Source organism: Schistocerca americana, chromosome 4, assembly GCF_021461395.2.
Source record: "Schistocerca americana isolate TAMUIC-IGC-003095 chromosome 4, iqSchAmer2.1, whole genome shotgun sequence".
NCBI lineage: Eukaryota > Metazoa > Arthropoda > Insecta > Orthoptera > Acrididae > Schistocerca > Schistocerca americana.
This window is the reverse complement of record NC_060122.1, coordinates 804351408-804373080: the sequence shown is the minus strand read 5'-3', so window position 1 is coordinate 804373080 and position 21673 is coordinate 804351408. Positions and strand designations below refer to the sequence as shown.

Sequence of the window (21673 nt, the reverse complement as noted above, 5' to 3'; positions counted from 1 at the left end):
TAACGTTTTTCTTTTTTCATTAACACAGTACAGTGTCAGCACTTTCTGGACTGTCGTGCTAGGCCTCAGTCTACCAAGACGTGCTCAGAAGTAAAGGCTCCGAATTTCTTTATGTGAAAACTCGTAAATTTTTTTAAATAAGACAAAAGTCATTAACATTCTACGTCTCTCTTCTTCATGCCTGCATACTTGTTTTTCAATAAAATTATCCTACTGAAGAACTCATTTTTCCCTGACACTCTATTTTGTTGATACCGTCACTGTAGAATGTTTGAGTCTGTTCACAGAGCCAGAACTTCACATCTGCGTGCACCGATTCATCTCTTTCAAAGTGAAGACGTCGAAGGTGTTCTAAGTCTTGGAGGCACAGAAATATCGGATATGGCCAAGTCGGGACTGTGTGTCCAAAGCGTGTGTGGTCCGACATTGCCATGTTTGGGAAGAGAGCACTCGATGCGTGTACGAACTGTTCGAACTCTAAACTCGATTGCAGTACCCTGTTTCTCAATCATCGACTTAGTTATGCTACAAACCGCTGGACTCGCATTCGGGGGGACGCGTCCGGCCATTCTCCGCAATATCCTTTCTTCCAGGAGTGTTAGTTCGGCAAGTTTCGTGGGAGAGCTTCTGTGAAGTCTGGAAGGTAGGAGACGAGGTACGGGTGGAACTAAAGCTGCGAGGACGGGTCGTGAGTCGTGCTTGGGTAGCTCGGTTGGTAGAGCACTTGCCCACGAAAGGTAAAGGTGCAGAGTTCGAGTCTCCGTCAGGCACACAGTTTTAATCTGCTAGGAAGTTTCATATCAGCGCACACTCCGCTGCAGAGTGAAAATTTCATTCTGGCATCCCAATTTAGATTTTCCGCGATTTCCCTAATTCATTTCAGGCAAATGCCGGCATGGTTCCTTTGAAAGGGCACGGGCGACTTCCTTCCCTATTCTTCCCTAATCCATTACGACCGATGATCTCGTTGTTTGGTTAACCCCCCCCCCCCCCCCAACCAACCAACCAACAAACCGCCATGTTAAATTCTACAATACGAATCCCTCTCGCGGCAGAAGGCATGAAAAAGGAAGATGTAGAATGTTAATAACATTGGTTTTATTTAAAATGCGTCTGGAGTTTTCAAATAAATAACTCGGAGGCATTACATTTTTGCGCTCCCTCGTTTTTGTATATTGTGCGAGGAAAACATGGCGGTCTGTGTGCGCCATAACCTTATTCTCATGATAACCGATGACGGCAGCAGGATGATCGCGCAGTCTTTGTCTGATAAAAATTCCCTAAATTTATCCAGTGAAGTTCTGCGAGAACAACGTCGCCTTTTCTCCTGTAACGCTGATTCACGTTCTACAAGCATTTCTGTTACACTGTCGTATGGATAAACCACGTCGACGTGGCGAGAAGGAAGTACGCCACGGCCGAGTTGTGGGCTTGCCGACACGGAGCTTGTTGTCGGTCACCTCTAGCCACTCGTGTTCCCAGCGACACAGGACTTTATACCGCAACAGCGAGGTGAGGGCATGCAGGGGGATAGCACACTGAAAGGCTTGACAGTCACGACACCTCTCCTTAGCTTCTCGATCAGCCCTTTCATTCCCCAAAATTTCCGCGTGCCCAGGTACCCAGCAGAAACCTCCTTCCTCAGTCGCTGTAGTTGGAGGAGGCCGTCCTGGATAGTCTGGGTTACTTTATCTGATGGGTGCAAACGCTGGAGAGAGTAAAGGGCGCTCAAAGAATCTGTACAGACGAGAAATCTCATCACGCTGGAAGTACATCGCCATTCTGTCCTGCAGTGGAACATCTTGTAGTAACATCGGTAGAACATTACGTAGGAAATCAGCATACATTGCACCATTTAGATTGCCATCGATAACATGGGGCCCAATTATCCTTCCTCCCATAATGCCACACCATACATTAACCCGCCAAGGTCGCTGATGTTCCACTTGTCGCAGCCATCGTGGATTTTCAGTTGCCCAATAGTGCATATTATGCCGGTTTACGTTACCGCTGTTGGTGAATGACGCTTCGTCGCTAAATAGAAGGCGTGCAAAAAATCTGTCATCGTCCCGTAATTTCTCTTGTGCTCAGTGGCAGAACTGTACACGACGTTCAAAGTCGTCGCCATGCAATTCCTGGTGCATAGAAACATGGTACGGATGCAATCGATGTTGATGTAGCATTCTCAACACCGACGTTTTTGAGATTCCCGATTCTCGCGCAATTTGTCTGCTACTGATGTGCGGATTAGCTGCGACAGCAGCTAAGACACCTGCTTTGGCATCATCATTTGTTGCAGGTCGTGGTTGACGTTTCACATGTGGCTGAACACTTCCTGTTTCGTTAAATAACGTAACTATCCGACGAACGGTCCGGACACTTGGCTGATGTCGTCCAGAATACCGAGCAGCATATATAGCACACGCCCGTTGGGCATTTTGATCACAATAGCCGTACATCAACACGATATCGTCCTTTTCTGCAATTGGTAGACGGTCCATTTTAACACGAGTAATGTATCACGAAGCAAATACCGTCCGCACTGGCGGAATGTTACCTGATACCACGTACTTATACGTTTGTGACTATTACCGCCATCTATCACAAAGCGAAAAAAGTTGTCCAACTAAAACATTCATATTTCTTTACGTACTACAAGAATATGTAATAAAAAATGGGGGTTCCTATTTAAGAAAACGCAGGTGATATCCGTTTGACCTATGGCAGCGCCATCTAGCGGGCCAACCATAGCGCCATCTGGTTTCCCCCTTCAAGCTAGACGAGTTTCATTCTTTGTAGTTATTTCGCTTGGAGCATATTTCGTGAGATATTTGGCCCGGGCACTATCAATGGAGCACCCTGTATAGCCACAGCCGAGAGAACTTAGAAACTGAAAATAAAGCCTAATCACAGATCGGTATTTGAAGTGTGTAATCTGCAGGAGAGACAAAGTACAATCTCATTTAACCTCTTTCCGTCGTTGCACAGTACAGTAAAGTCATTTTCTTCAGCGCCGCAACTGCATGTTCCCTCTTCACTCAGTTGTAATGTAGTAGTTTCGCAGTCCTTACGCGGCGACTTATCTGCATCTCCAGTTGCGCGGTCCCTTGTGCAGATAAAATGCACGTGTGGACGATCTTAATTGAACGCCCGCTGCTCTGCCGTGTTCCTGTACTCCGCCCCCGGCAGTAACACTCACCAGACGCTATCGTGCGGCGTCGCTGTGACGTCGCGACCCACGACTTCTGACGACCTTACCCAACGGGATAAGAACAACCTGCTCCCGCGTTAGTTAGACGCAAAAAAAGGAAGTAAAGTACTCGTCTAATTGCTCTCGCGTACAGAGACAATTGCGATTTAATTTTCCGCCGGTGGTGTTTTTGCGGCGGTTGCCCCCCCCCCCCCCCCCCCCCCCCCACCGCCGCGCGAGTAATTTGATCCGCGGTGACGACGACTGGCGCGGCGTAATTTAGAGCGGCCATTACGGGCGCCGCTGATGGCTATCTGCGCGTGCGCGGCCCCTGACGGCCCATCAACTGCCCCGCTTTACGGCGCCGGGATTCTCGCCTAATTCAGACTTCAACAAGTGCCCGCGGCCGGGCCCGGCGCTGGCCCCGGGGACGGTGTTTTCCGCGTTGTTGACTAAATTAATTGTCGCGGCTGTCACTCGTCATAAGCAGACGGCGTGCGTCAGACGTAACTCGCCGCTGTCGGCGACGACTCGGCTGTCGCCGTATGTAACGTTACTTTTTATTGTCAACTGACGCGCTTCCCCGAGGCCAGTTCCCCGACGTGCTTTACGGCAGGAAGACACGGTGACCGTAAATCGTCCACAGTGCCACACCCTTCTCTAGAACACAGCCAGGAAATACAGGAAGCCGAAAGAGTTTGTTTACAACTTGTCAGAAGTGAGAGAAACGTAATAAAATGTGCTTTTTACTAACAAAAGTCTCACTGTTTCCGTAAATCACGGAAAAACAACGAAAGAAATGTCGATAACTCAGACACTGCAAAATTGTTATGGCTTTCGTGGCCACTTGTTGACAAACTGTCTGTTGGCTTCTGCCTCGTGTTCTTCGGCCGATGTTCGTCTGATGATTTTTCTCACGTTTCGCCAGCACGAGTGGCTGGCATTGTCGAAGCTTCACCCTCCATTACTGGTGGTGAACTGAAGCCGACCTCGCAGCCGCAGACTATACAGGGTGTTACAGAAAGTTACGGCCAAACGTTCAGGAAACATTCCTCACACACAAATAAAGAAAAGCGCTGCACAATGCCTCACGTTGAATAGGAAAGGTCGGAACGAGAAGTTAGAAGCCAAGGAAAGAAATACTTTAAGGAAGATCTTAGTCCCAGTAAAAGAGAAAACTGAGTTTATAAGACGGCACAACGGCGAATTGTACTGGCATGTGGAAAGGTGGTCGACGCCAAGCTAATAGGATTAACTTCTATGGACACACAGCGCGAATGAGCCAGAATGTAGTGAGCAAGTTTATTCTTACCTATTATCTACACAAAAATATCAATAGCACCTGTTTCACAGAGGTTGAGCGGAGTCTCCAAGTAGTAGGGAACACGAATGAAGTCATCCAACACCATGACCTATTCGAGAAGGAACTTGGAATAAACTAGCATTTCAGAGAAAACGCAAAGTAGAAAACTGACAAGACAGAAATAAAGCAGGCCCGCAGAAAACGAATGAGTGTGCTGTGGATGCGTATTAAAGGTAAAATAAAGACACGGTCGAAATAACGTGGCCCACAACTCGCCAGAACGAAAGACGGAGAAGAAGAAGAAGAAGAAGAAGAAGAAGAAAGATAGTTCGTGATGTCCTCTTTCTGTATTTATTCTTAGGTATGGAATCAGAGGTTTGTCAACGTAAATGATCATTTTTCCATCTCCTGCGAGATCAGTGGCATCAGAACAATACCACAGCTCTTCATATCAGTCAGTGAATTTCTTAGTCAGCACCTGAAACGTACATACGCCATTTCCCCACTACATAAAATCCAATAATGAAATCGATGGAGTCGTATACTTCTTCGCAACTCTTAACGTCCATGTTAGCTTACGACCAACCCTTAAATATTTATGATACTTCTTCTGGCTCACTTCTGGTTAAACGGTTGCTTTCACTGTCGAGTATTTGTTTGTTAAAATCACTCCTGCTTAAAGAGCTTTCGATTAACTCAGCCAGCAGTATCCCGGACTCCATGATACGCACAGAACTACGTAACTGGGAAACTATGTCACCAGACATTGCGTTGTTTTTCGCTTTATTCAGGCTGATTACCAAGTTTATTCGAAGTATGAAATCGATTGTGAAAAAAAATTTTTAAAAAGAAAATATTTCACGGAAAATGCCGTCTTCTAACCGACGCAGAAGTAACGAGTTAGAAAAAAATATGTCTGTTTTTACCCGATGTTCTCTCTTGCGCATTTTACTTGAGGAAGCTATCGCTGCAAGTTCCCCTCCACCCTGTTTAACTTTCAAACTTTCCTCCTCTTCCGTGAAGCAGAACTACCTCAGGCATTTTATTTTCTCCGTAAACTCTGCTTCCAAAGAGTTCTTACGGTTTGGGTGCACAAAGAGCACTTCAGCCTCCACATTTTTTAATACCTTAGCGGAATGTCGAATCCTCAATTTCCGTTTCCTGCTTCCCTGCGAAGTTCTTTAACGTCGACAGGATGCTGGTAGAAGCACGTGGGAGCATGCTATCAGATATGACCTACAATTAAGGAAAAAAGAACAGAAATTATCTTTTCTGTTCTGTGCGTACGTGTTATTATCTTAATTTTACTCATTATATTGACTTTTTATTAGTCTAAAACGAATACGAATAGTTTTGAGAGATTGTAAATAAGAAAACAATAGTAGAATTGCTAAAAATTCACCCTCACGAAATGCATTTTATACACGTGTTAGAGCCGTCAGTTGGCGTGATTCTGAGTGACTGCAGCCCAAGGATGTGAAGATATGTATCGTAAGGTGGAAACTACTGTTGGCAGTTTTTGTACCGTCGTGCTATATAGTACTACTTGGCGGAGACAATGGTAAAAGAAATCCTCCTCCTGAACTCTGCAAATAAATCACATGGGGACCTCTAAATCATTCAATTTATGCGACCTAGGTTCTTAACGCTCTTTACCTCTTGAAAATTTCCTGAATGCGCACACCGACGTTTGCGTGCGAGCGTAGAAACGTAAAACTGAGTCGAATTAAGGATGTTTAATTCTCAAATTGGCATTTGTCGGGAATAGAGCTCAGGCTTCACCCGACTTAACACGGGGAAAACTTAACGGCCCGAACGAAATACTTTAATTTGTTTCTTCCATTTAAAATACAGTACAGAGCCGTTCTGGCACGTAACGTGAACGCAGCCAAAAGGTTTCGTAGAGGGACGTAATTTCATAGTGTGGGTAAATTACATTTATTTCAGTAAATGGAGTTTACACGAAATATATCTTACGGAGACAAGGAGAGCTTCAAATTGTTCAAACGCAGAGTTTGGATGCTCTTATTAATGAACTGTAGCTAGGTTTCTCATTTCGAAAATGGCAACGACTATACGTTTGAAAGCGAAGCGCCGCACTCTTACATTTGTACGTTCAGATAGCGGCAACACATTAAAATGACACATAGCTCACCTACTAGCCCTTCCTTAGGAGGCCGGAAATATTGCGCCCCACGCCTGAGGTCAAGATGGCTGCAGAAAAAAAATTATGAATTTATCACTGGTTAGCGTGATTCATTATCCCTGTGGTGACGTTGATAACGGACCCTCTTTCCAGGAAAGAGTGCCGCATCAACCAGCCGTCATTCCGGAGCTTGTTTATTCACTCGTGGCTAACAGCTTCATTAGTTATCAGTGATTTGTCGTCCTTTGACTGTCGACGGTTTCTGTTGGTTGTCGCGCCACGCTTCTGGGAGGAAGCAGACGTAAGAAACCGTAACACACGCGCTGCAAGAGCCTTGTAAGTGTGATGGTATTCACGGAACCGTGTCTGACTGCGCTCTGGTAACGCCATGGGCTCACATTCGTAGGTAGCGAGCTTCAAATTTCTATCCGACCATGCAGTACAAGTTTATCCGCTCTTTCGAGGCGTAAGCCAGGGTGCTATCTTTGGAAAGGTACCGATGGAAGTCCTCCACCATCCTCATCGTATCGGAGTTTGTGCTCCGTTTCGCATAAGGCTGCCGACGATAGCAGGGTAAACTCCAATCTTCGTTCCTCCGCCCTCAAGTAGAGCTTCGGTTATTGTTCCTTTACTTCTACAAGCTGGTGCTTAGTTCACGGAATGTTATGCGTTTGCAAGCAGACACGCCACTTTTCAACTTCTGACGAGCGCCGTGTGTAATACGGAGATATTCCTTTCCTATCTGTACGTCCCACGTAGTTTCTACGGAAGCCTGAGTTTCTACGTGGAAAGCGATCCTACGTAGTGCAACACTTGTAAACATGTATGGAAAGACACTAAGGTTAGACAATGGATGATCACTTCATTGATAACATAAGCATATACTCACCCAACAGGGTTGTCCCTGAGAATTTCTCCCCGTTTTGCATCTTTATCTTTGCTGCAAACAGCGTAGACATGCGCTTCTATGAGTACAAACAAAAGAACTATTTTTGACATTGTATTTAATAATGTATGAATCGTAAAAACGATGAGCTCCCTTATTTTACATTACGTTGTATCATACCGCCTGAGATAAGTACTCTGTGAGGTCCAACATAACTGGTAGGTACATTGTCCTAGGTTTCGATGCCTACTAAGGGTGCCTTCATCGGAATAAAATTATGATAAATCGGAAAGTTACGTTGCTAAAAAGCAATGGTCAGAATTTAGAGCAGCTATGTTGAAGTCAAAACTGAAATGAAACGTTCTAGCGTTTGCCACGTTTGGCCAGCTGGGAACAACATCAGACTCTGTGAGTTACTGTGGCTGTATGGACCCTGCCATCACAATCGCTAAAGCTACCTCTTCGAATATTGTAAGCGCAGACGTCTGAATGAGGCCTTGAGGCGATCTTTGTTTCAGCATCAAAATGCAGCCTAAAGAAAGAATGTCCCTTCAAGCTGACAAAGGTAATTAAAAGAGAAGAATGAGAAGTTTTGGAAGATAATTCGTCTTGTAAAAAATCCAAATCTAGTTTCAACATTAAAGTACCCGCGGTCGAAGCTGCATATAGGACCCAGAGCAAAATTCACACTCCATGCCCTTGACGAATATCACACGAGAAATTTCACCTATTGCAGTGAGTTAAAAGCAAAGGAAAAGCTTAGAACAAACATTTATTTGGATCACAAATATAGAGTAGAAAACATAAATGTCTCGAAAGCAGTACACTTTGTTCTTTATCTTTCGCGTTTTGTTGTCTTTCACATGTGAAACAGTGTTGACGTGAACCGTCTAACGGTGAGGCGACTGTTACGACGTCGAAAAATGCCCATAATACGCTTATCAGGACGTCTGTTTGTGTTCTTTTAACTGTCAGCCAAGGCTTTGTCTTTGCTTATGATTTGTAAATCAAGACCGATATTTCATTTTCAGACATTGTGTTTGTTTCCTGGGGAGATTCTCATACGAAAATAGAGAGATTCCCAATGCAATTAATCACGAAATCTTACCAGGACCAACAATGCGACGCATAAAAAACACAAAATTCACTTCATAAGTTAGGATGTCAGGAACATTTCTGTATATTATTTTGACAGGATTATGAAGTACCCTAAACTAGGCATCCAAAACATTCTTTCAGAGCATTTGTGAATGTTGTGCTGTGCCTTCATTTGAAACACAGAGCAGTTCTAAATTAAGATAGTGATTACAAACGGTTATAACTATTTAATACATAGCGATACTTCATAAAAATTTTGACCATTGCGCTAGCGTACTGAATAGCAAGACAGTGAGTGGACATGTACAAGCCACAGCTTGATACCGATTCCACGGGTTAAATATTTCAACAAGATCGAGTATGGAAGCTGGCACAATTTTAAACCAACATCTCCAGAAATGTGAAATCGGTTGTAGTGGACACGAAAGCTCTGTATTCTGCTCTTGGTCACCGAGATCCTCGGTCCTGAAACCCATTGTTTACTTTCTGTGGGGTTATCAGAAGGACCTTGAGTATTTGCCTTCTTTGTTGAAAACAGTTCTAGACATTAAAATACGCATTTCTAAGGCGCTCGCCCTCTATCGCTCCTTACATACTTCAGACTGTATGGTGTGGAAGGCATTATCGTTTTGATGTTGTCCGTGTAATCAAGAGAAGTCATATGGACGGTATAGACCACTTATAAAAGATATGGGAAAAAATGAACTTTGTTTTAAATTTTTTAAAATTATAATCGATGTATCGCCTTGAAGTTACAGCCGTTTGTAATGCCTGTAATCATTCTGAAACGTCCACTTAGAAAAATCAGTGAACTACTGTGCTGATAAACCCCTTACGTTATTTGATTTTTAAACAGCTGAGCAAAACTGAACGTACTCAGACATTACTCTCTCTTTACTTATTCTGATCATCACTAAACTGACACACAATATTTTTAGCGCAACGCAATCTGACTTTCAACAATCCCTACAAAAGAATGGCTCTGACTAACAATAACCTATGCTTTTCATGAATCACTTACCTCACAAAAATCTTCGTTGCTCGAACTACTGCAGTACAGCGAGCGCCAATACTGCCAGCTAAGTAGAAGATTCTAACTACTGAAGGCACTAACTACTGATAGGCATAGTTAGCAAATGGAAGATTTTGATAAAGAACAAACAATGTATTTACCTTAGTAGTGTTCAAAAGTCATAATAACAGGAAACATTCCTCACACACAAATAAAGAAAAGATGTTATGTGGACAAGTGTCCGGAAACGCTTAATTTCCATGTTGGAGCTCATTTTAGTTTCGTCAGTATGTACTGTACTTCCTCGATTCACAATCAACATGTGTAAGCTGACGAGAATTTGCACGCAATTGTGCAATCACGTCATCAACACAGAATTTCTGTGAACGTTTGGGCTTGCATTGTTGGTGATGTCTTGATTGGGCCCCATGTTCTTCCACCTACGCTCAATGGAGCACGTTACCATGATTTCATACGAGATACTCTACCAGTGCTGCTAGAACATGTGCCTTTACAAGTACGACACAACATGTGGTTCCTGCACGATGGAGCTCCTGCACATTTCAGTCGATGTGTTCGTACGCTTCTCAACAACAGATTCGTTGACCGATGGATTGGTAGAGGCGGACCAATTCCATGGCCTCCACGCTCTCCTGACCGCAACCGTCTTGACTGTAATTTATGGGGGCGTTTGAAAGCTCTTGTCTATGCAACCCCGGTACCAAATGTAGAGACTCTTCGTGGTCGTATTGTGGACGGCTGTGATACAATACGCCATTTTCCAGGGATGCATCAGCGCATCAGGGATTCCATGCGACGGAGGGTGGATGCATGTATTCTCGCTAAAGGAGGACATTTTGAACATTTTCTGTAACAAAGTGTTTGAAGTCACGCTGGTACGTTTTGTTGCTGTGTGTTTCCATTCCATGATTAATATGATTTGAAGAGAAGTAATAAAATGAGCTCTAACATGGAAAGTAAGCGTTTCGGGACACATGTCCACATAACATATTTTCTTTCTTTGTGTGTGAGGAATGTTTCCTGAAAGTTTGGCCGTACCTTTTTGTAACACCCTGTATATGTATCAGTTCATGACATCCAGTCTTACAAATTTACTCTCTCTGATGGACACACGTGCAGATCATCCGCTCTCAAAACTCCGCCATCTCTCTCCCCACATCCACCACTGATGGCGGCTCGCCTCCAACTGCGCAGCGCTACATGCTGTTCACATCCAACTGCCCAACACTGGAATATTCCAACTATGCAAACCAACCACAGACTGCACACAGCACAGTGAGTGATTTTCATACAGAGCGCTACGTGGCGTTACCACTATAAAAATGGCTCTGAGCACTATGCGACTTAAGTTCTGAGGTCATCAGTCGCCTAGAACTTAGAACTAGTTCAACCGAACTAACCTAAGGACATCACACACATCCATGCCCGAGGCAGGATTCGAACCTGCCACCGTAGCGGTCGGTCGGTCCCAGACTGTAGCGCCTAGAACCGCACGGCCACTCCGGCCGGCCCAATATAAAAACCTAAACAGCCTACTTACAATTCCAAATTGTCCACTGTACTTAGGAACGTTAAGATACAACTTGGATTCTAGTGTGGGTAGTCTACGATGCAGTAAAGCACAGTAAAATGGAAACAAAGGATTTGCCTACTGTATACGTGTGGTAAAGGACGGATGTTTTAATATTAGTCTGTCTTCACGGTTAGAGAGGAGAATAGTGCTCTTTTTGCGCAGCAGGAGTGGCAGTAAACCACTGGACTCGCATTAGGAAGGACGACGGTTCAATCCCGCGTCCGGCCATCCTGATTTAGGTTTTCCGTGATTTCCCTAAATCGCTCCAGGCAAATGCCGGGATGGTTCCTTTGAAAGGGCACGGCCGACTTCCTTCCCCATCCTTCCCTAACCCTATGAGACCGATAACCTCGCTGTTTGGTCTCTTCCCCCAACCAGCCAGCCAGCCAGCCAGTGGCAGTAAAGTCGGTACAGACAATACCGGGCTGCCATTGGTGTATTCCTGGCGGCAGCAGGCCGGCTCGCTGCCTGTCAGATTGCGACTACTTTAAATCGGACTTTGAGCAGACCGAAAGTGAGCAGTGTCCGACAGCAAGGCGACAGGTGTGCGGAAACTGCGGTACGCGGGGGTCCTGGCTCCTAGATCGGCCAGTGGACAGCAGCCGCAGGTTTACGAGGCAGATGGCGGCCGATAGGACGGACGTATGCAAATGCAGTCTCGAGCCGGCAGACAGCTGCTCTAAATCGCGGCGGTGGCAGTGGCGGCGGCGTGCTGCGATCGCAGCCTACCTGCTGGCCGCCGGCCGCTCTGCAGGGTGCCGGCTACTTGCTACCCGCCTGACGAAACACAGGCTGGCGGTTGCGGCGGCCGGCCGTTTCCCCCGCCTCCCTTTTCACTTCTCATTCTAATCTGACAGCCCGACGCCGAGCCACTCCGCGTCGGAGCAGCTCTTTCATGCTTTCTCTTTGCCGTGTAACCAGCTGTTGACAGCGCGTTTACGACTGACGTGCGAACGTAATATTTCCTAATGAAGGGATACAATATCAGTGACCACCTTCATAAAAAAGTAACGATGGAGATTGGAAATTAGACCACATGACTTTTGCAGCAGTTTCGAAGCTTAATAAAAATGTCTGCAGCGAAGGAAAAGAGCCGGCCGGTGTGGCCGAGCGGTTCTAGGCGCTCCAGTCTGGAACCGCGCGACCGCTACGGCCGCAGGTTCGAATCCTTCTTCTGGCATGGATGTGTGTGATGTCCTTAGGTTAGTTAGGTTTAAGTAGTTCTAAGTTCTAGGGAACTGATGACCTCAGATGTAAAGTCCTATAGTGCTCAGAGCCATTTGATTTCGAAGAAGAACCACTTGGAATCAGACTATTTCGGGGTGATATTAACAGTAAGACAGGATTTGAATTGGCACAGTCACCTAAAAGCAGTATTAGGGAAGGAGAATGGTTAACGTATTTGTGGCAAACCTTCTGGGAAACTGAAATGCTTTGTAAAGGAAATCGCAAATAAGACTCTAGTGCGGTCAGCTGTATTGTTTCAGTTTTTGGAGTAATTAAAATGAAATGAACACCCTTAACTGCTTTGCAGGCGTTGACATACGTCAACGGGGACAGATGAAAATGTGTGCCCCAACCGGAACTCGAACCCGGGATCTCCTGCTTACATGGCAGACGCTCTATCCATCCGAGCCACCGTGGACACAGAGGATAGCGTGACTGCAGGGATTTATCTCTGGCACGCCTCCCGCGAAACCCACATTCTCAACGTATTGTACTGCACATTCGTAGTGCCCCCGCCCATTATACTCCTTAGTCGCGGCGCATTGCCGATTCCCGTAAGAGTTCGGGCACTGTTTGTGCATTCGCACGGAAGAAGAAGATGGTAAAGTGGCCGGTGAGCCATATATATATTAAGATGGTATCTGTTCTCTCAGACATGCCCGGTACATTTTAAGTATATGAGGTTTAAGAAAGTACGTAGCTGGGGTAAAACTGAAAATAGTGGGCTTAAATCACTTTACACAGTAGCGATAATCGAAGATTATAATTACAATTTCTATATGTAACTTTGTGTGTTATTTTCATTATGTTTACCTACGTTTACGGTAAATATACGTTACTGACATTACGAAAAGAATCGCGTTGCCGCTGAAGGCTGCGTAAACTAACTTGAGTCATTTTTAAAATATAGCCTTAGGTACTTAAATGGAGCAAATCGCACTATATGGATATAAGTAAACTTTCTGACTTTATTAATTTTTATTGTTGGACTGGCATGATCAGTGTTTGGTAAAACAATCACACTACGTCATCATCAGTTTTTAGGAGCGTAACACATATTTATCTACGTAAACATGTAGCGTGTTATTCACAAAATGGGCTAGAGGAATAGCGGGAAACGTAATCGCTTCCGACACGCAAGTTGCAATTCACAATTAAGTGCCTGGCAGGAGGTTCATCGGATTACAAGTAAATGAAGAAAAGCCCTTTGTCGCAACTAACGGAATTGATTCATAATTCAGTCCCTAAACAAAGTTCACATGAGACGCCCGGTCGAACATGAAAACAAAACAGATGCACATGCATAACTCAGCCACGTTATGGCTGCACTTGGCCGTTATTGGAAACACGCTGTAACATTGCAGTAAAGAAATGTGAATAAGGATAAGAAATCACCGTGTCAGTGCTTGCAGATCAGTTGTGTGTATACTGTCAACTCCGATTACCCACTGACCGATGACAAGCCGAACGAAACGCCCTAATCCCAAGTCCAATAATACTGTGGTCAAGTAATACAGGGACGAACTCACAACGGCTACAAAAACATCGTGTTTTGTGTGGTTATAAGTTGTGTACCTTAGCTAGAGTGGTTGTTAAAAATCTGTTCCACATTCGTGTGTGTATTTTTACAATAAACGGACGTGCTAAATTTTCTTGTACAGTGCTGCGAAGTGGATAATAATCACTGCGCTCTCTCTCTCTCTCTCTCTCTCTCTCTCTCTCTCTCTCTCTCTCTCTCTTGTGTGTAAGGGGGGGGGGGGGGGGAGAGGGCTGTTCGTCCGAATACCACACATTAAGGTCTGCGTCGATTGGCGGAGTAAACAACTGAAGACCGTAAGTCAATGTAATAAGAAGTTGAGGCCATTTATGACAGGTATTTTGATACTAGCAAACTCAAGTCATCAGAACCTATAGGGTACTTCCAGATGACCTAGAATCATGGAATTTGGCAAGAAGCAAGGTTTTACAGTAGAAGTAAAGGAAATAATCAGAAAATTGTTGATTTGTAATTATATCACACGAAACAAATAATTCTTTTGTCATTCGTTATCCGACTTCAGTTCTCGAAAGTCTTAGAATTTCCAGGACCGATGTCTTGCCAGTATCAAAGTCGATAACAAGCATAGGTTCTGCATTCTCGGGATGGATTAACTGTCTATACAGAGTGTTCGGAAATTACCGTTACCAGCTTCTAGCACTTGTAGAGGGGAGTGAGTATATAATATTTTTAGTAGGAACCCACCTTCGGAAACGTACCGTTTCCGTTCTACGACGGTTTCCGTCCAGATGTTAAACTTATCCACTTCTGCTTGAAGGAATGAATTAGACGAGACGCAGCACAGTTATTCGGCAACAATTCGAAAGGAAGATTACGCAACATCCATTTATGAAGTAATGACATTTGTTTTTATTAACACTTAAATATTATGTGTTTACATTATTGCAAATCACGAAAGAACCCAGCATACTGTACGTATGGAACAATACTGATGCATTACAACAGCGGCTCGATATGGCGACTATCAACGCTGTCACAGACATTGTACCTACGAAGCTTATTCTGGTACTCTCTATCGCACTTGGTGTCTCTTCATTTTCTAGTGCAGCGGCCAAAAATCGTGCCAGCAGATGTTCCTCTGTCTCTACAGGAATTTCGTAAAGTAAACTTAGCGTACGCACAAGAAGTAGTCGCCGGCCGCTGTGACCGAGCGGTTCTAGGCGCTTTAGTCCGGAACCGCGCGACTGCTATGGTTGCAGGTTCGAATCCTACCTCGGGCATGGATGTGTGTGATGTCCTTAGGTTAGTTAGTTTTAAGTATTTCTAAGTTCTAGGGGAATGATGACCTCAGATGTCAAGTCCCATAGAGCCATTTGAAGCATTTTGAACAAGAAGTAGTCAACAGGAGGTAAATCGGGCGATTGCGGCGGTCAGGCGGTTGGACCACTTCTGCCTGTCCATCTTTCACCAAATGGTGTGTTGAGATGTCTCCGAATCGCACGTGAGAATTGAGACGGTGCATCACCACGCTGAAACCACATTTCCTGACGGACATTCAGTGGCACGTCATCCTATGTATCCTACTGCAAACCAGGACAAGCAACTCTTGAGACTTTTCTCTTTCCTTCAGCACAAGTAGATGAGCTAAACCTCTGAATTTGAACCGTCCTACAATTTCCTTTTCCACGGCGCGTTTCCAGACTGATATCCAACCGATAAACTTTTAAGAAATTTTCTCTCAGGGTGGAAAGGGTTAAGGGGGTAGGACGTCAAACGGGCCGACTTGGAGCAGGAGAGGCACCACAGGACATTTTATTTTCTACTGTCTATACTTTTACAAATAAAGTCATAAAACTTTGTCAGCATGACCAGGAAGGATTCAGGATTCACTCATAGCAGTGGAAGTGCAAAAGCATAACAAAATAATTTTTTTTTAGATATCCAATTTCATCATTTTTTTCACTTACTGTTGGCTGCATTTGTTGCTATAGGTACATTTCTCTTCACAAGTAAGAGAGATTCTTTGATGAATTTTGCGCAGCATACAAACCATACTTACAGGTGTATGAAACTCTAGAATTTTCCAAATCTATTAAAAACTGTGGTAAAAATTGACATAATTAACTACAAAATTTGATTTTTTTCTGAAAATAAAGTTTAAAACATAACAGCTCATTCATTTTTTCATAAATTAAATAGATTCTAGAGTTTCAGACACCTGTAAGTATGGTTTGTGTGCAGTGCAAAATTCATCGAACAGTCTCTCTTACTTATGAAGGAAAGTATACCTATAGCAACAAATGCAGCCAATAGTAAGTGAAAAAATGATGATATTTCACAGGTAAGAAAAATTATTTTGTTATGTTTTAGAACTTCCGCTGCTACGAGTGTGAATCCTTCCCGGTCATGCTGACAACGTTTTACGAGTTTACTTGTAATAGTATAGCCAGTGGAAATTAAAATGTCCTGTGGTACCTCTCCTGCTCCAAGTCGGCCCGTTTGACGTCCTACCCCCCTTAACCCTTTCCACCCTGAGAGAAAATTTCTTAAAGGCTTATCAAAAAATGGGGCTCTGAGCACTATGGGACTCAACTGCTGAGGTCATTAGTCCCCTAGAACTTAGAACTAGTTAAACCTAACTAACCTAAGGACATCACAAACATCCATGCCCGAGGCAGGATTCGAACCTGCGACCGTAGCGGTCTTGCGGTTCCAGGCTGCAGCGCCTTTAACCGCACGGCCACTTCGGCCGGCTAAAGGCTTATCGGTTGGGTATCAGTTTCTATACTTTATGACAACTGGAATTAGGTAAAAATACTGAAAAAAATCTCAGTGCGATAGTCTGTTCAAGAAGTCACTAGCATGATCCTGTTACTCAAGATACAAACATTTATAATATCCAAAAGGCACTCCATGCCTGTGTTCGAACAACTTACATAAGTTAAATGAAATATCTCAATCTAAAATCATGCAGAAATTTCTGAAACTAACTAAATATAGAAAAACATATTTTGTTTATCTTGGTGACGCAAGGCTTTGTCTTTTCGTTGAAGTTTGAAATGGTCTGCTGTGTTCTGGTGGCTACAATAGTCAACAAAACAACTGCAGAACAGAAGCTGTGAACCCACAGAATCGTTGCAGTCCAGAGTTACACAGGAAAGTGATGCTGGGCTACAGCAGATCTGAAACTGAATCCGCACGATTGTGCAGGCCAGGTTGGAAAGGGTTAAGGGAATTTCCAAACACCCTATATACACAATAAAGTTTATACGTAACCCTCGGAGCCCGAGTCCTATTCACACGTGACCATGTTTTTTTAGTCCCTACAATGTACACAAGCAGTGCGCCACTGCACAGTGTTGTGGGTTCGTTCACAGTATGTTTCGGTCACGCTACTGCCTTGTGTACGTTCCCTGTCTTCTTTCCGATTTGTTCCTGACATTGTTTTTAAATCTGTGACTGTTTTGTTGTCGTAGCTGTCTAGTTTACTGTTGGTACGAGGCCGCGCTCAGTGTGCGCCCCTCTCTGCCGGCAGGCTGTTCGGCGTGCGGCGGTGCGCGCGCTGCCACGCGGCCATCCTGCCCACGGAGCTGGTGCTGCGCGCCCGGGACCTGGTCTTCCACGTCCACTGCTTCAAGTGCGCCGCATGCGACGCGCTGCTCACCAAGGGCGACCACTACGGGATGCGCGACGCGGCCGTCTTCTGCCGGCTGCACTACGAGCTGCGCTGCGAGGCGCCGCCCGCCCCCGCGCCCGCCCCCGGCCCGCTGCCGGCGCCGCCCCCGCACTTCGCGCCGCCCGCCTGCCCGGCCCCTCCGCCGCCGCCGCCACCGCCGCCCCCGCCGCCGACGCAGCAGCCGCCCTTCCCGTCGCCCGAGTTCCTCCCGCACGCGCACCCCCACCCCCACCCGCACCACCACGGCCACGCTCACCCGCACACGCACACGCACCCGCACGTCCACCCCCACCCGCACGCGCACCACCCGCACGGCCTGGCCGGGCCGCCGCCCCTGTCCGTCCCGACGCCGCCCGCGGCGGCGCCGCCCCCCGTCCACGACCCCAGCAAGCTCGGCTTCTTCAACGGCGGCGGGGGCGGCGGCGCGACGACGGCGCGCCAGAAGGGCCGGCCGCGGAAGCGCAAGACCAAAGAGCTCGAGCACATGACTGCCAGTCTCGGTGAGTACCCGCTACCCGCTACGTGCTGCTGTTGCTGCTGCTGCAACACTTCGTGAACGCTCACTCGACCCATGTAGTCCTGCACTGAACCATAGAGCCATTTAACACGAGACCCGTAAACGTACGGTGTTGTTGTTGTTGTTGTTGTTGTCGTCGTCTCCAGTCCGGAGACTGGTTTGATGCAGCTCTCCATGCTACCCTATCCTGCGGAAGCTTCTTCATCTCCCGGTACTTGCTGCAACCTGCATCCTTCCGAATATGCTTAGTGTACTCATCTCTTGGTCTCCCTCTACCATTTTTACCCTCCAAGCTGCCCTCAAATACTAAATTGGTGATCCCTCGATGTCTCAGAACATGTCCTACCAACCGGTCCCTTCTTCTGGTCAAGTTGTGCCACAAACTCCTCTTCTTCCCAATTCTATTCAATACCTCCTCAGTCCGCAGCTCGTAATCGTGCGGTAGCGTTCTCACTTCCCACGCCCGGGTTCCCGGGTTTGATTCCCGGCGGGGTCAGGGATTTTCTCTGCCTCGTGATGACTGAGTGTTGTGTGATGTCCTTAGGTTAGTTAGGTTTAAGTAGTTCCAAGTTCTAGGGGACTGATGACCATAGATGTTAAGTCCCGTAGTGCTCACAGCCATTTGAACCATTTTTGAATACCTCCTCATTAGTTATGTGATCTACCCATCTAATCTTCAGCATTCCTCTGTAGCACCACATTTCGAAAGCTTCTATTCTCTTCTTGTTCACACTATTTATCGTCCATGTTTCACTTCCATTCATGGCTACACTCCATACAAGGCTAATCATAAAGCTTTAATTGTTAAGGCTTTGACAAATTGCCTGTTGGCTTCTGCCACGGGTTCTTCGGCGGACGCTTGTTTCCTAAGAGCACGAGTGGCCAGCATTATCAATGCTTTACCCTCTATTTCTGTTGGTGAACTGGGAGTCGAACTCGCGATTTCACTCTTTACAAAGGAAAGCATTGCAGTAATGACACTAACATTAGTAGGAAATCGGCAAAATATGCAGGCAAATATGCGTTACCTAAGTTTTTTATGTCATTTGGTAAAAGGGCATAATAACGTTACCAGGTCGTTCACTGAGGACTATTGCTCAACTGGCTCAAATGATTAAAATACAAGTACTCAGCCATGCAATAAAAGTTAGTACTCACCCTTACATAGACTAAGAGCCGGCCGGAGTCACCGAGCGGTTCTAGGCGCTACAGTTTGGAACCGCGCGACCGTTACGTCGCAGATACGAATCCTGCCTCGGGCATGGATGTGTGTGATGTCCTTAGGTTAGTTAGGTTTAATTGGTTCTAAGTTATAGGGGACTGATGACCTCCGTAGTTAAGTCCCATAGTGCTCAGAGCCATTTGAACCATTTGAACATATACTAAGAACTTGTGTACACACCTGTGATACTGTCTGGTCTTCTCTATACACACAATACTGACCATGTACGGGAGAGAGTTAACTACAAGTTGCACCAAAAGTGAGGGAAGCACTGTGTGACAACAAACACACGCACACGCACACACACACACACACACACACACACACACACACACACACACACACACACACGGCTCAAGACGCTGTCCTGCTACGCGCTTTCCAGTACCTGGCACCAACAGAATGTATAGGAATGAGCTGTACTTCCACTGACCGGACAGCACACTTTTCTTATTGGCCACCGTTGAGACCACGGCTACCCTGGCTTGCTCCTTTTTTAACGTTTTCGGGCCTGAATCTTTTCTGGAGGAAGGAAATTTTTTCTTAATGTTGTAACGCTCGTAGGTGATTTTTTTTAAATGATTCTAGATGCAAGATTTATACAAAAATATGTACTCGCTTTCAAAATATACTTTGTACATTTTATGGTGTAAAAAAAAAGGTTCAAATGGCTCTGAGCACTATGGGACTCAACTGCTGAGGTCATAAGTCCCCTAGAACTTGGAACTACTTAAACCTAACTAACCTAAGGACAACACACACATCCATGCCCGAGGCAGGATTCGAACCTGCGACCGTAGCGGTCGCGCGGTTCCAGACTTTAGCGCCAGAACCGCTCGGCCACCAGCGGTCGGCTATGGTGTAAAATAACTTTATGGTCTAAAATAACTAATTACGAAATATTCATTGTAATAAATAGTAAAATGATCATTCAATAATTACCATGTTAAATAACAATAACAGTGAAACTTCCTGGCAGATTAAAACTGTGTTTTGAACCGAGACTGGAACTCCGGACCTTTGCCTTTCGTGGGCAAGAGCTCTACCATCTGAGCTACCAAAGCACGACTCACGCCCAGTTCTCACAGCTTTAGTTCTGCCAGTACCTCTTTTCCAACCTTCCAAATTTTACAGAAGCTCTCCTGCGAACCTTGCAGAATTAGCACTCCTGAAAGAAAGGATAAAGGATATTGCGGAGACATGGCTTAACCACAGCCTGGGGGATGTTTCCAGAATGAGATTTCCACTCTGCAGCGGAGTGTGCGCTGGTACGAAAGTTCACGGCAGATTAAAAGGGTGTGCCGGACCGAGACTCGAACTCGGGACCTTTGCCTTTCGCAGGCAAGTGGTCTACCAACTGAGCTACCCAAGCACGACTCACGCCCCGTCCTCACAGCTTTAGTTCTGCCACAGTATTCAGTTATACAGTGGAATGTAGCGGACCAACCACATCCATGTATTCTGGTGGTCAGAGCTGCTGCGCACTGCTATCTTGACTTTTCATTGTGGTGCCCAACAGTTGGCAGCACTTCAACGTGATGAAAAGGTTGAAAATTCGGGTTTCCATTGGGGAAAAATACATAGGGGAAGTTGGTGTAGCCAGAGCGTCTGAAAGGGTTCAAAATGGTTCAAACGGCTCGGAGCACCATGGGACTTAACGTCTGAGGTCATCAGTCACCTAGAACTAACCTGAGGACATCACACACATCCATGGCCGAGGCAAGATTTGAACCTGCGACCGTAGCGGTCGCGCGGTTCCAGACTGAAGCGCCTAGAACCGCTCGGCCAAATCGGCCGGCTCTGAAAGGGCCAAGAGACTGATTTGGTGATGTAGCAGTGTAGATAAATAGTGGGGCGCCGCCAATGAACGTTACCAGCTGAATCCACGGAGCAGCATGTCACGTAATTTGTCTCACGTACCTGCATCCCGATGGGGGTGGTGGGTTCATACAGCGGTCGTGATGCCACAGAGACTCCGAGGCTCGGAGAGAGGGAGCGCTTCACACATTAGGCTCGAAAGGTGCACCCTGTTGAGAGATGTCAGTTTCACACGGCATGCCTCATCATACCGCCATACACTTCTCGGTCGGGGGAGTTCTTGCGCGGGCTTCTTACCGGAAGTGGATACACCGGCAGCGGTGAGGGCTGCCCGCGTTGTGCGCGCCCGAGGGTGACGCCGCCCGAAAAAGCGAGCGGGGGTGGGCGCTGTCGGCCGCACACGCGCCCAGCGTGACGCGTGTGGTGGCGGGGCGGCAGAAAAACACGGCAGGCGCCCTCCGTCCGCAGTGTTTGTCCAGCGGCCGG

At 46.0% G+C, this 21673-nt stretch overlaps 1 protein-coding gene across 1 annotated transcript in view; it reads left to right on the top strand.

Annotated features, from left to right (window-relative positions):
• LOC124613815 (protein apterous-like) overlaps positions 1–21673 on the top strand; it is a gene marked incomplete at its 5' end in the record, with an annotated part of 324127 nt that overhangs the window by 194319 nt on the left and 108135 nt on the right. The window contains 3 exons of the mRNA XM_047142537.1: positions 17490–17727; positions 17812–17860; positions 17987–18130. Coding sequence (XP_046998493.1) covers positions 17490–17727; positions 17812–17860; positions 17987–18130 — 431 coding nt within the window. The remainder of the gene's footprint in view (positions 1–17489; positions 17728–17811; positions 17861–17986; positions 18131–21673) is intronic.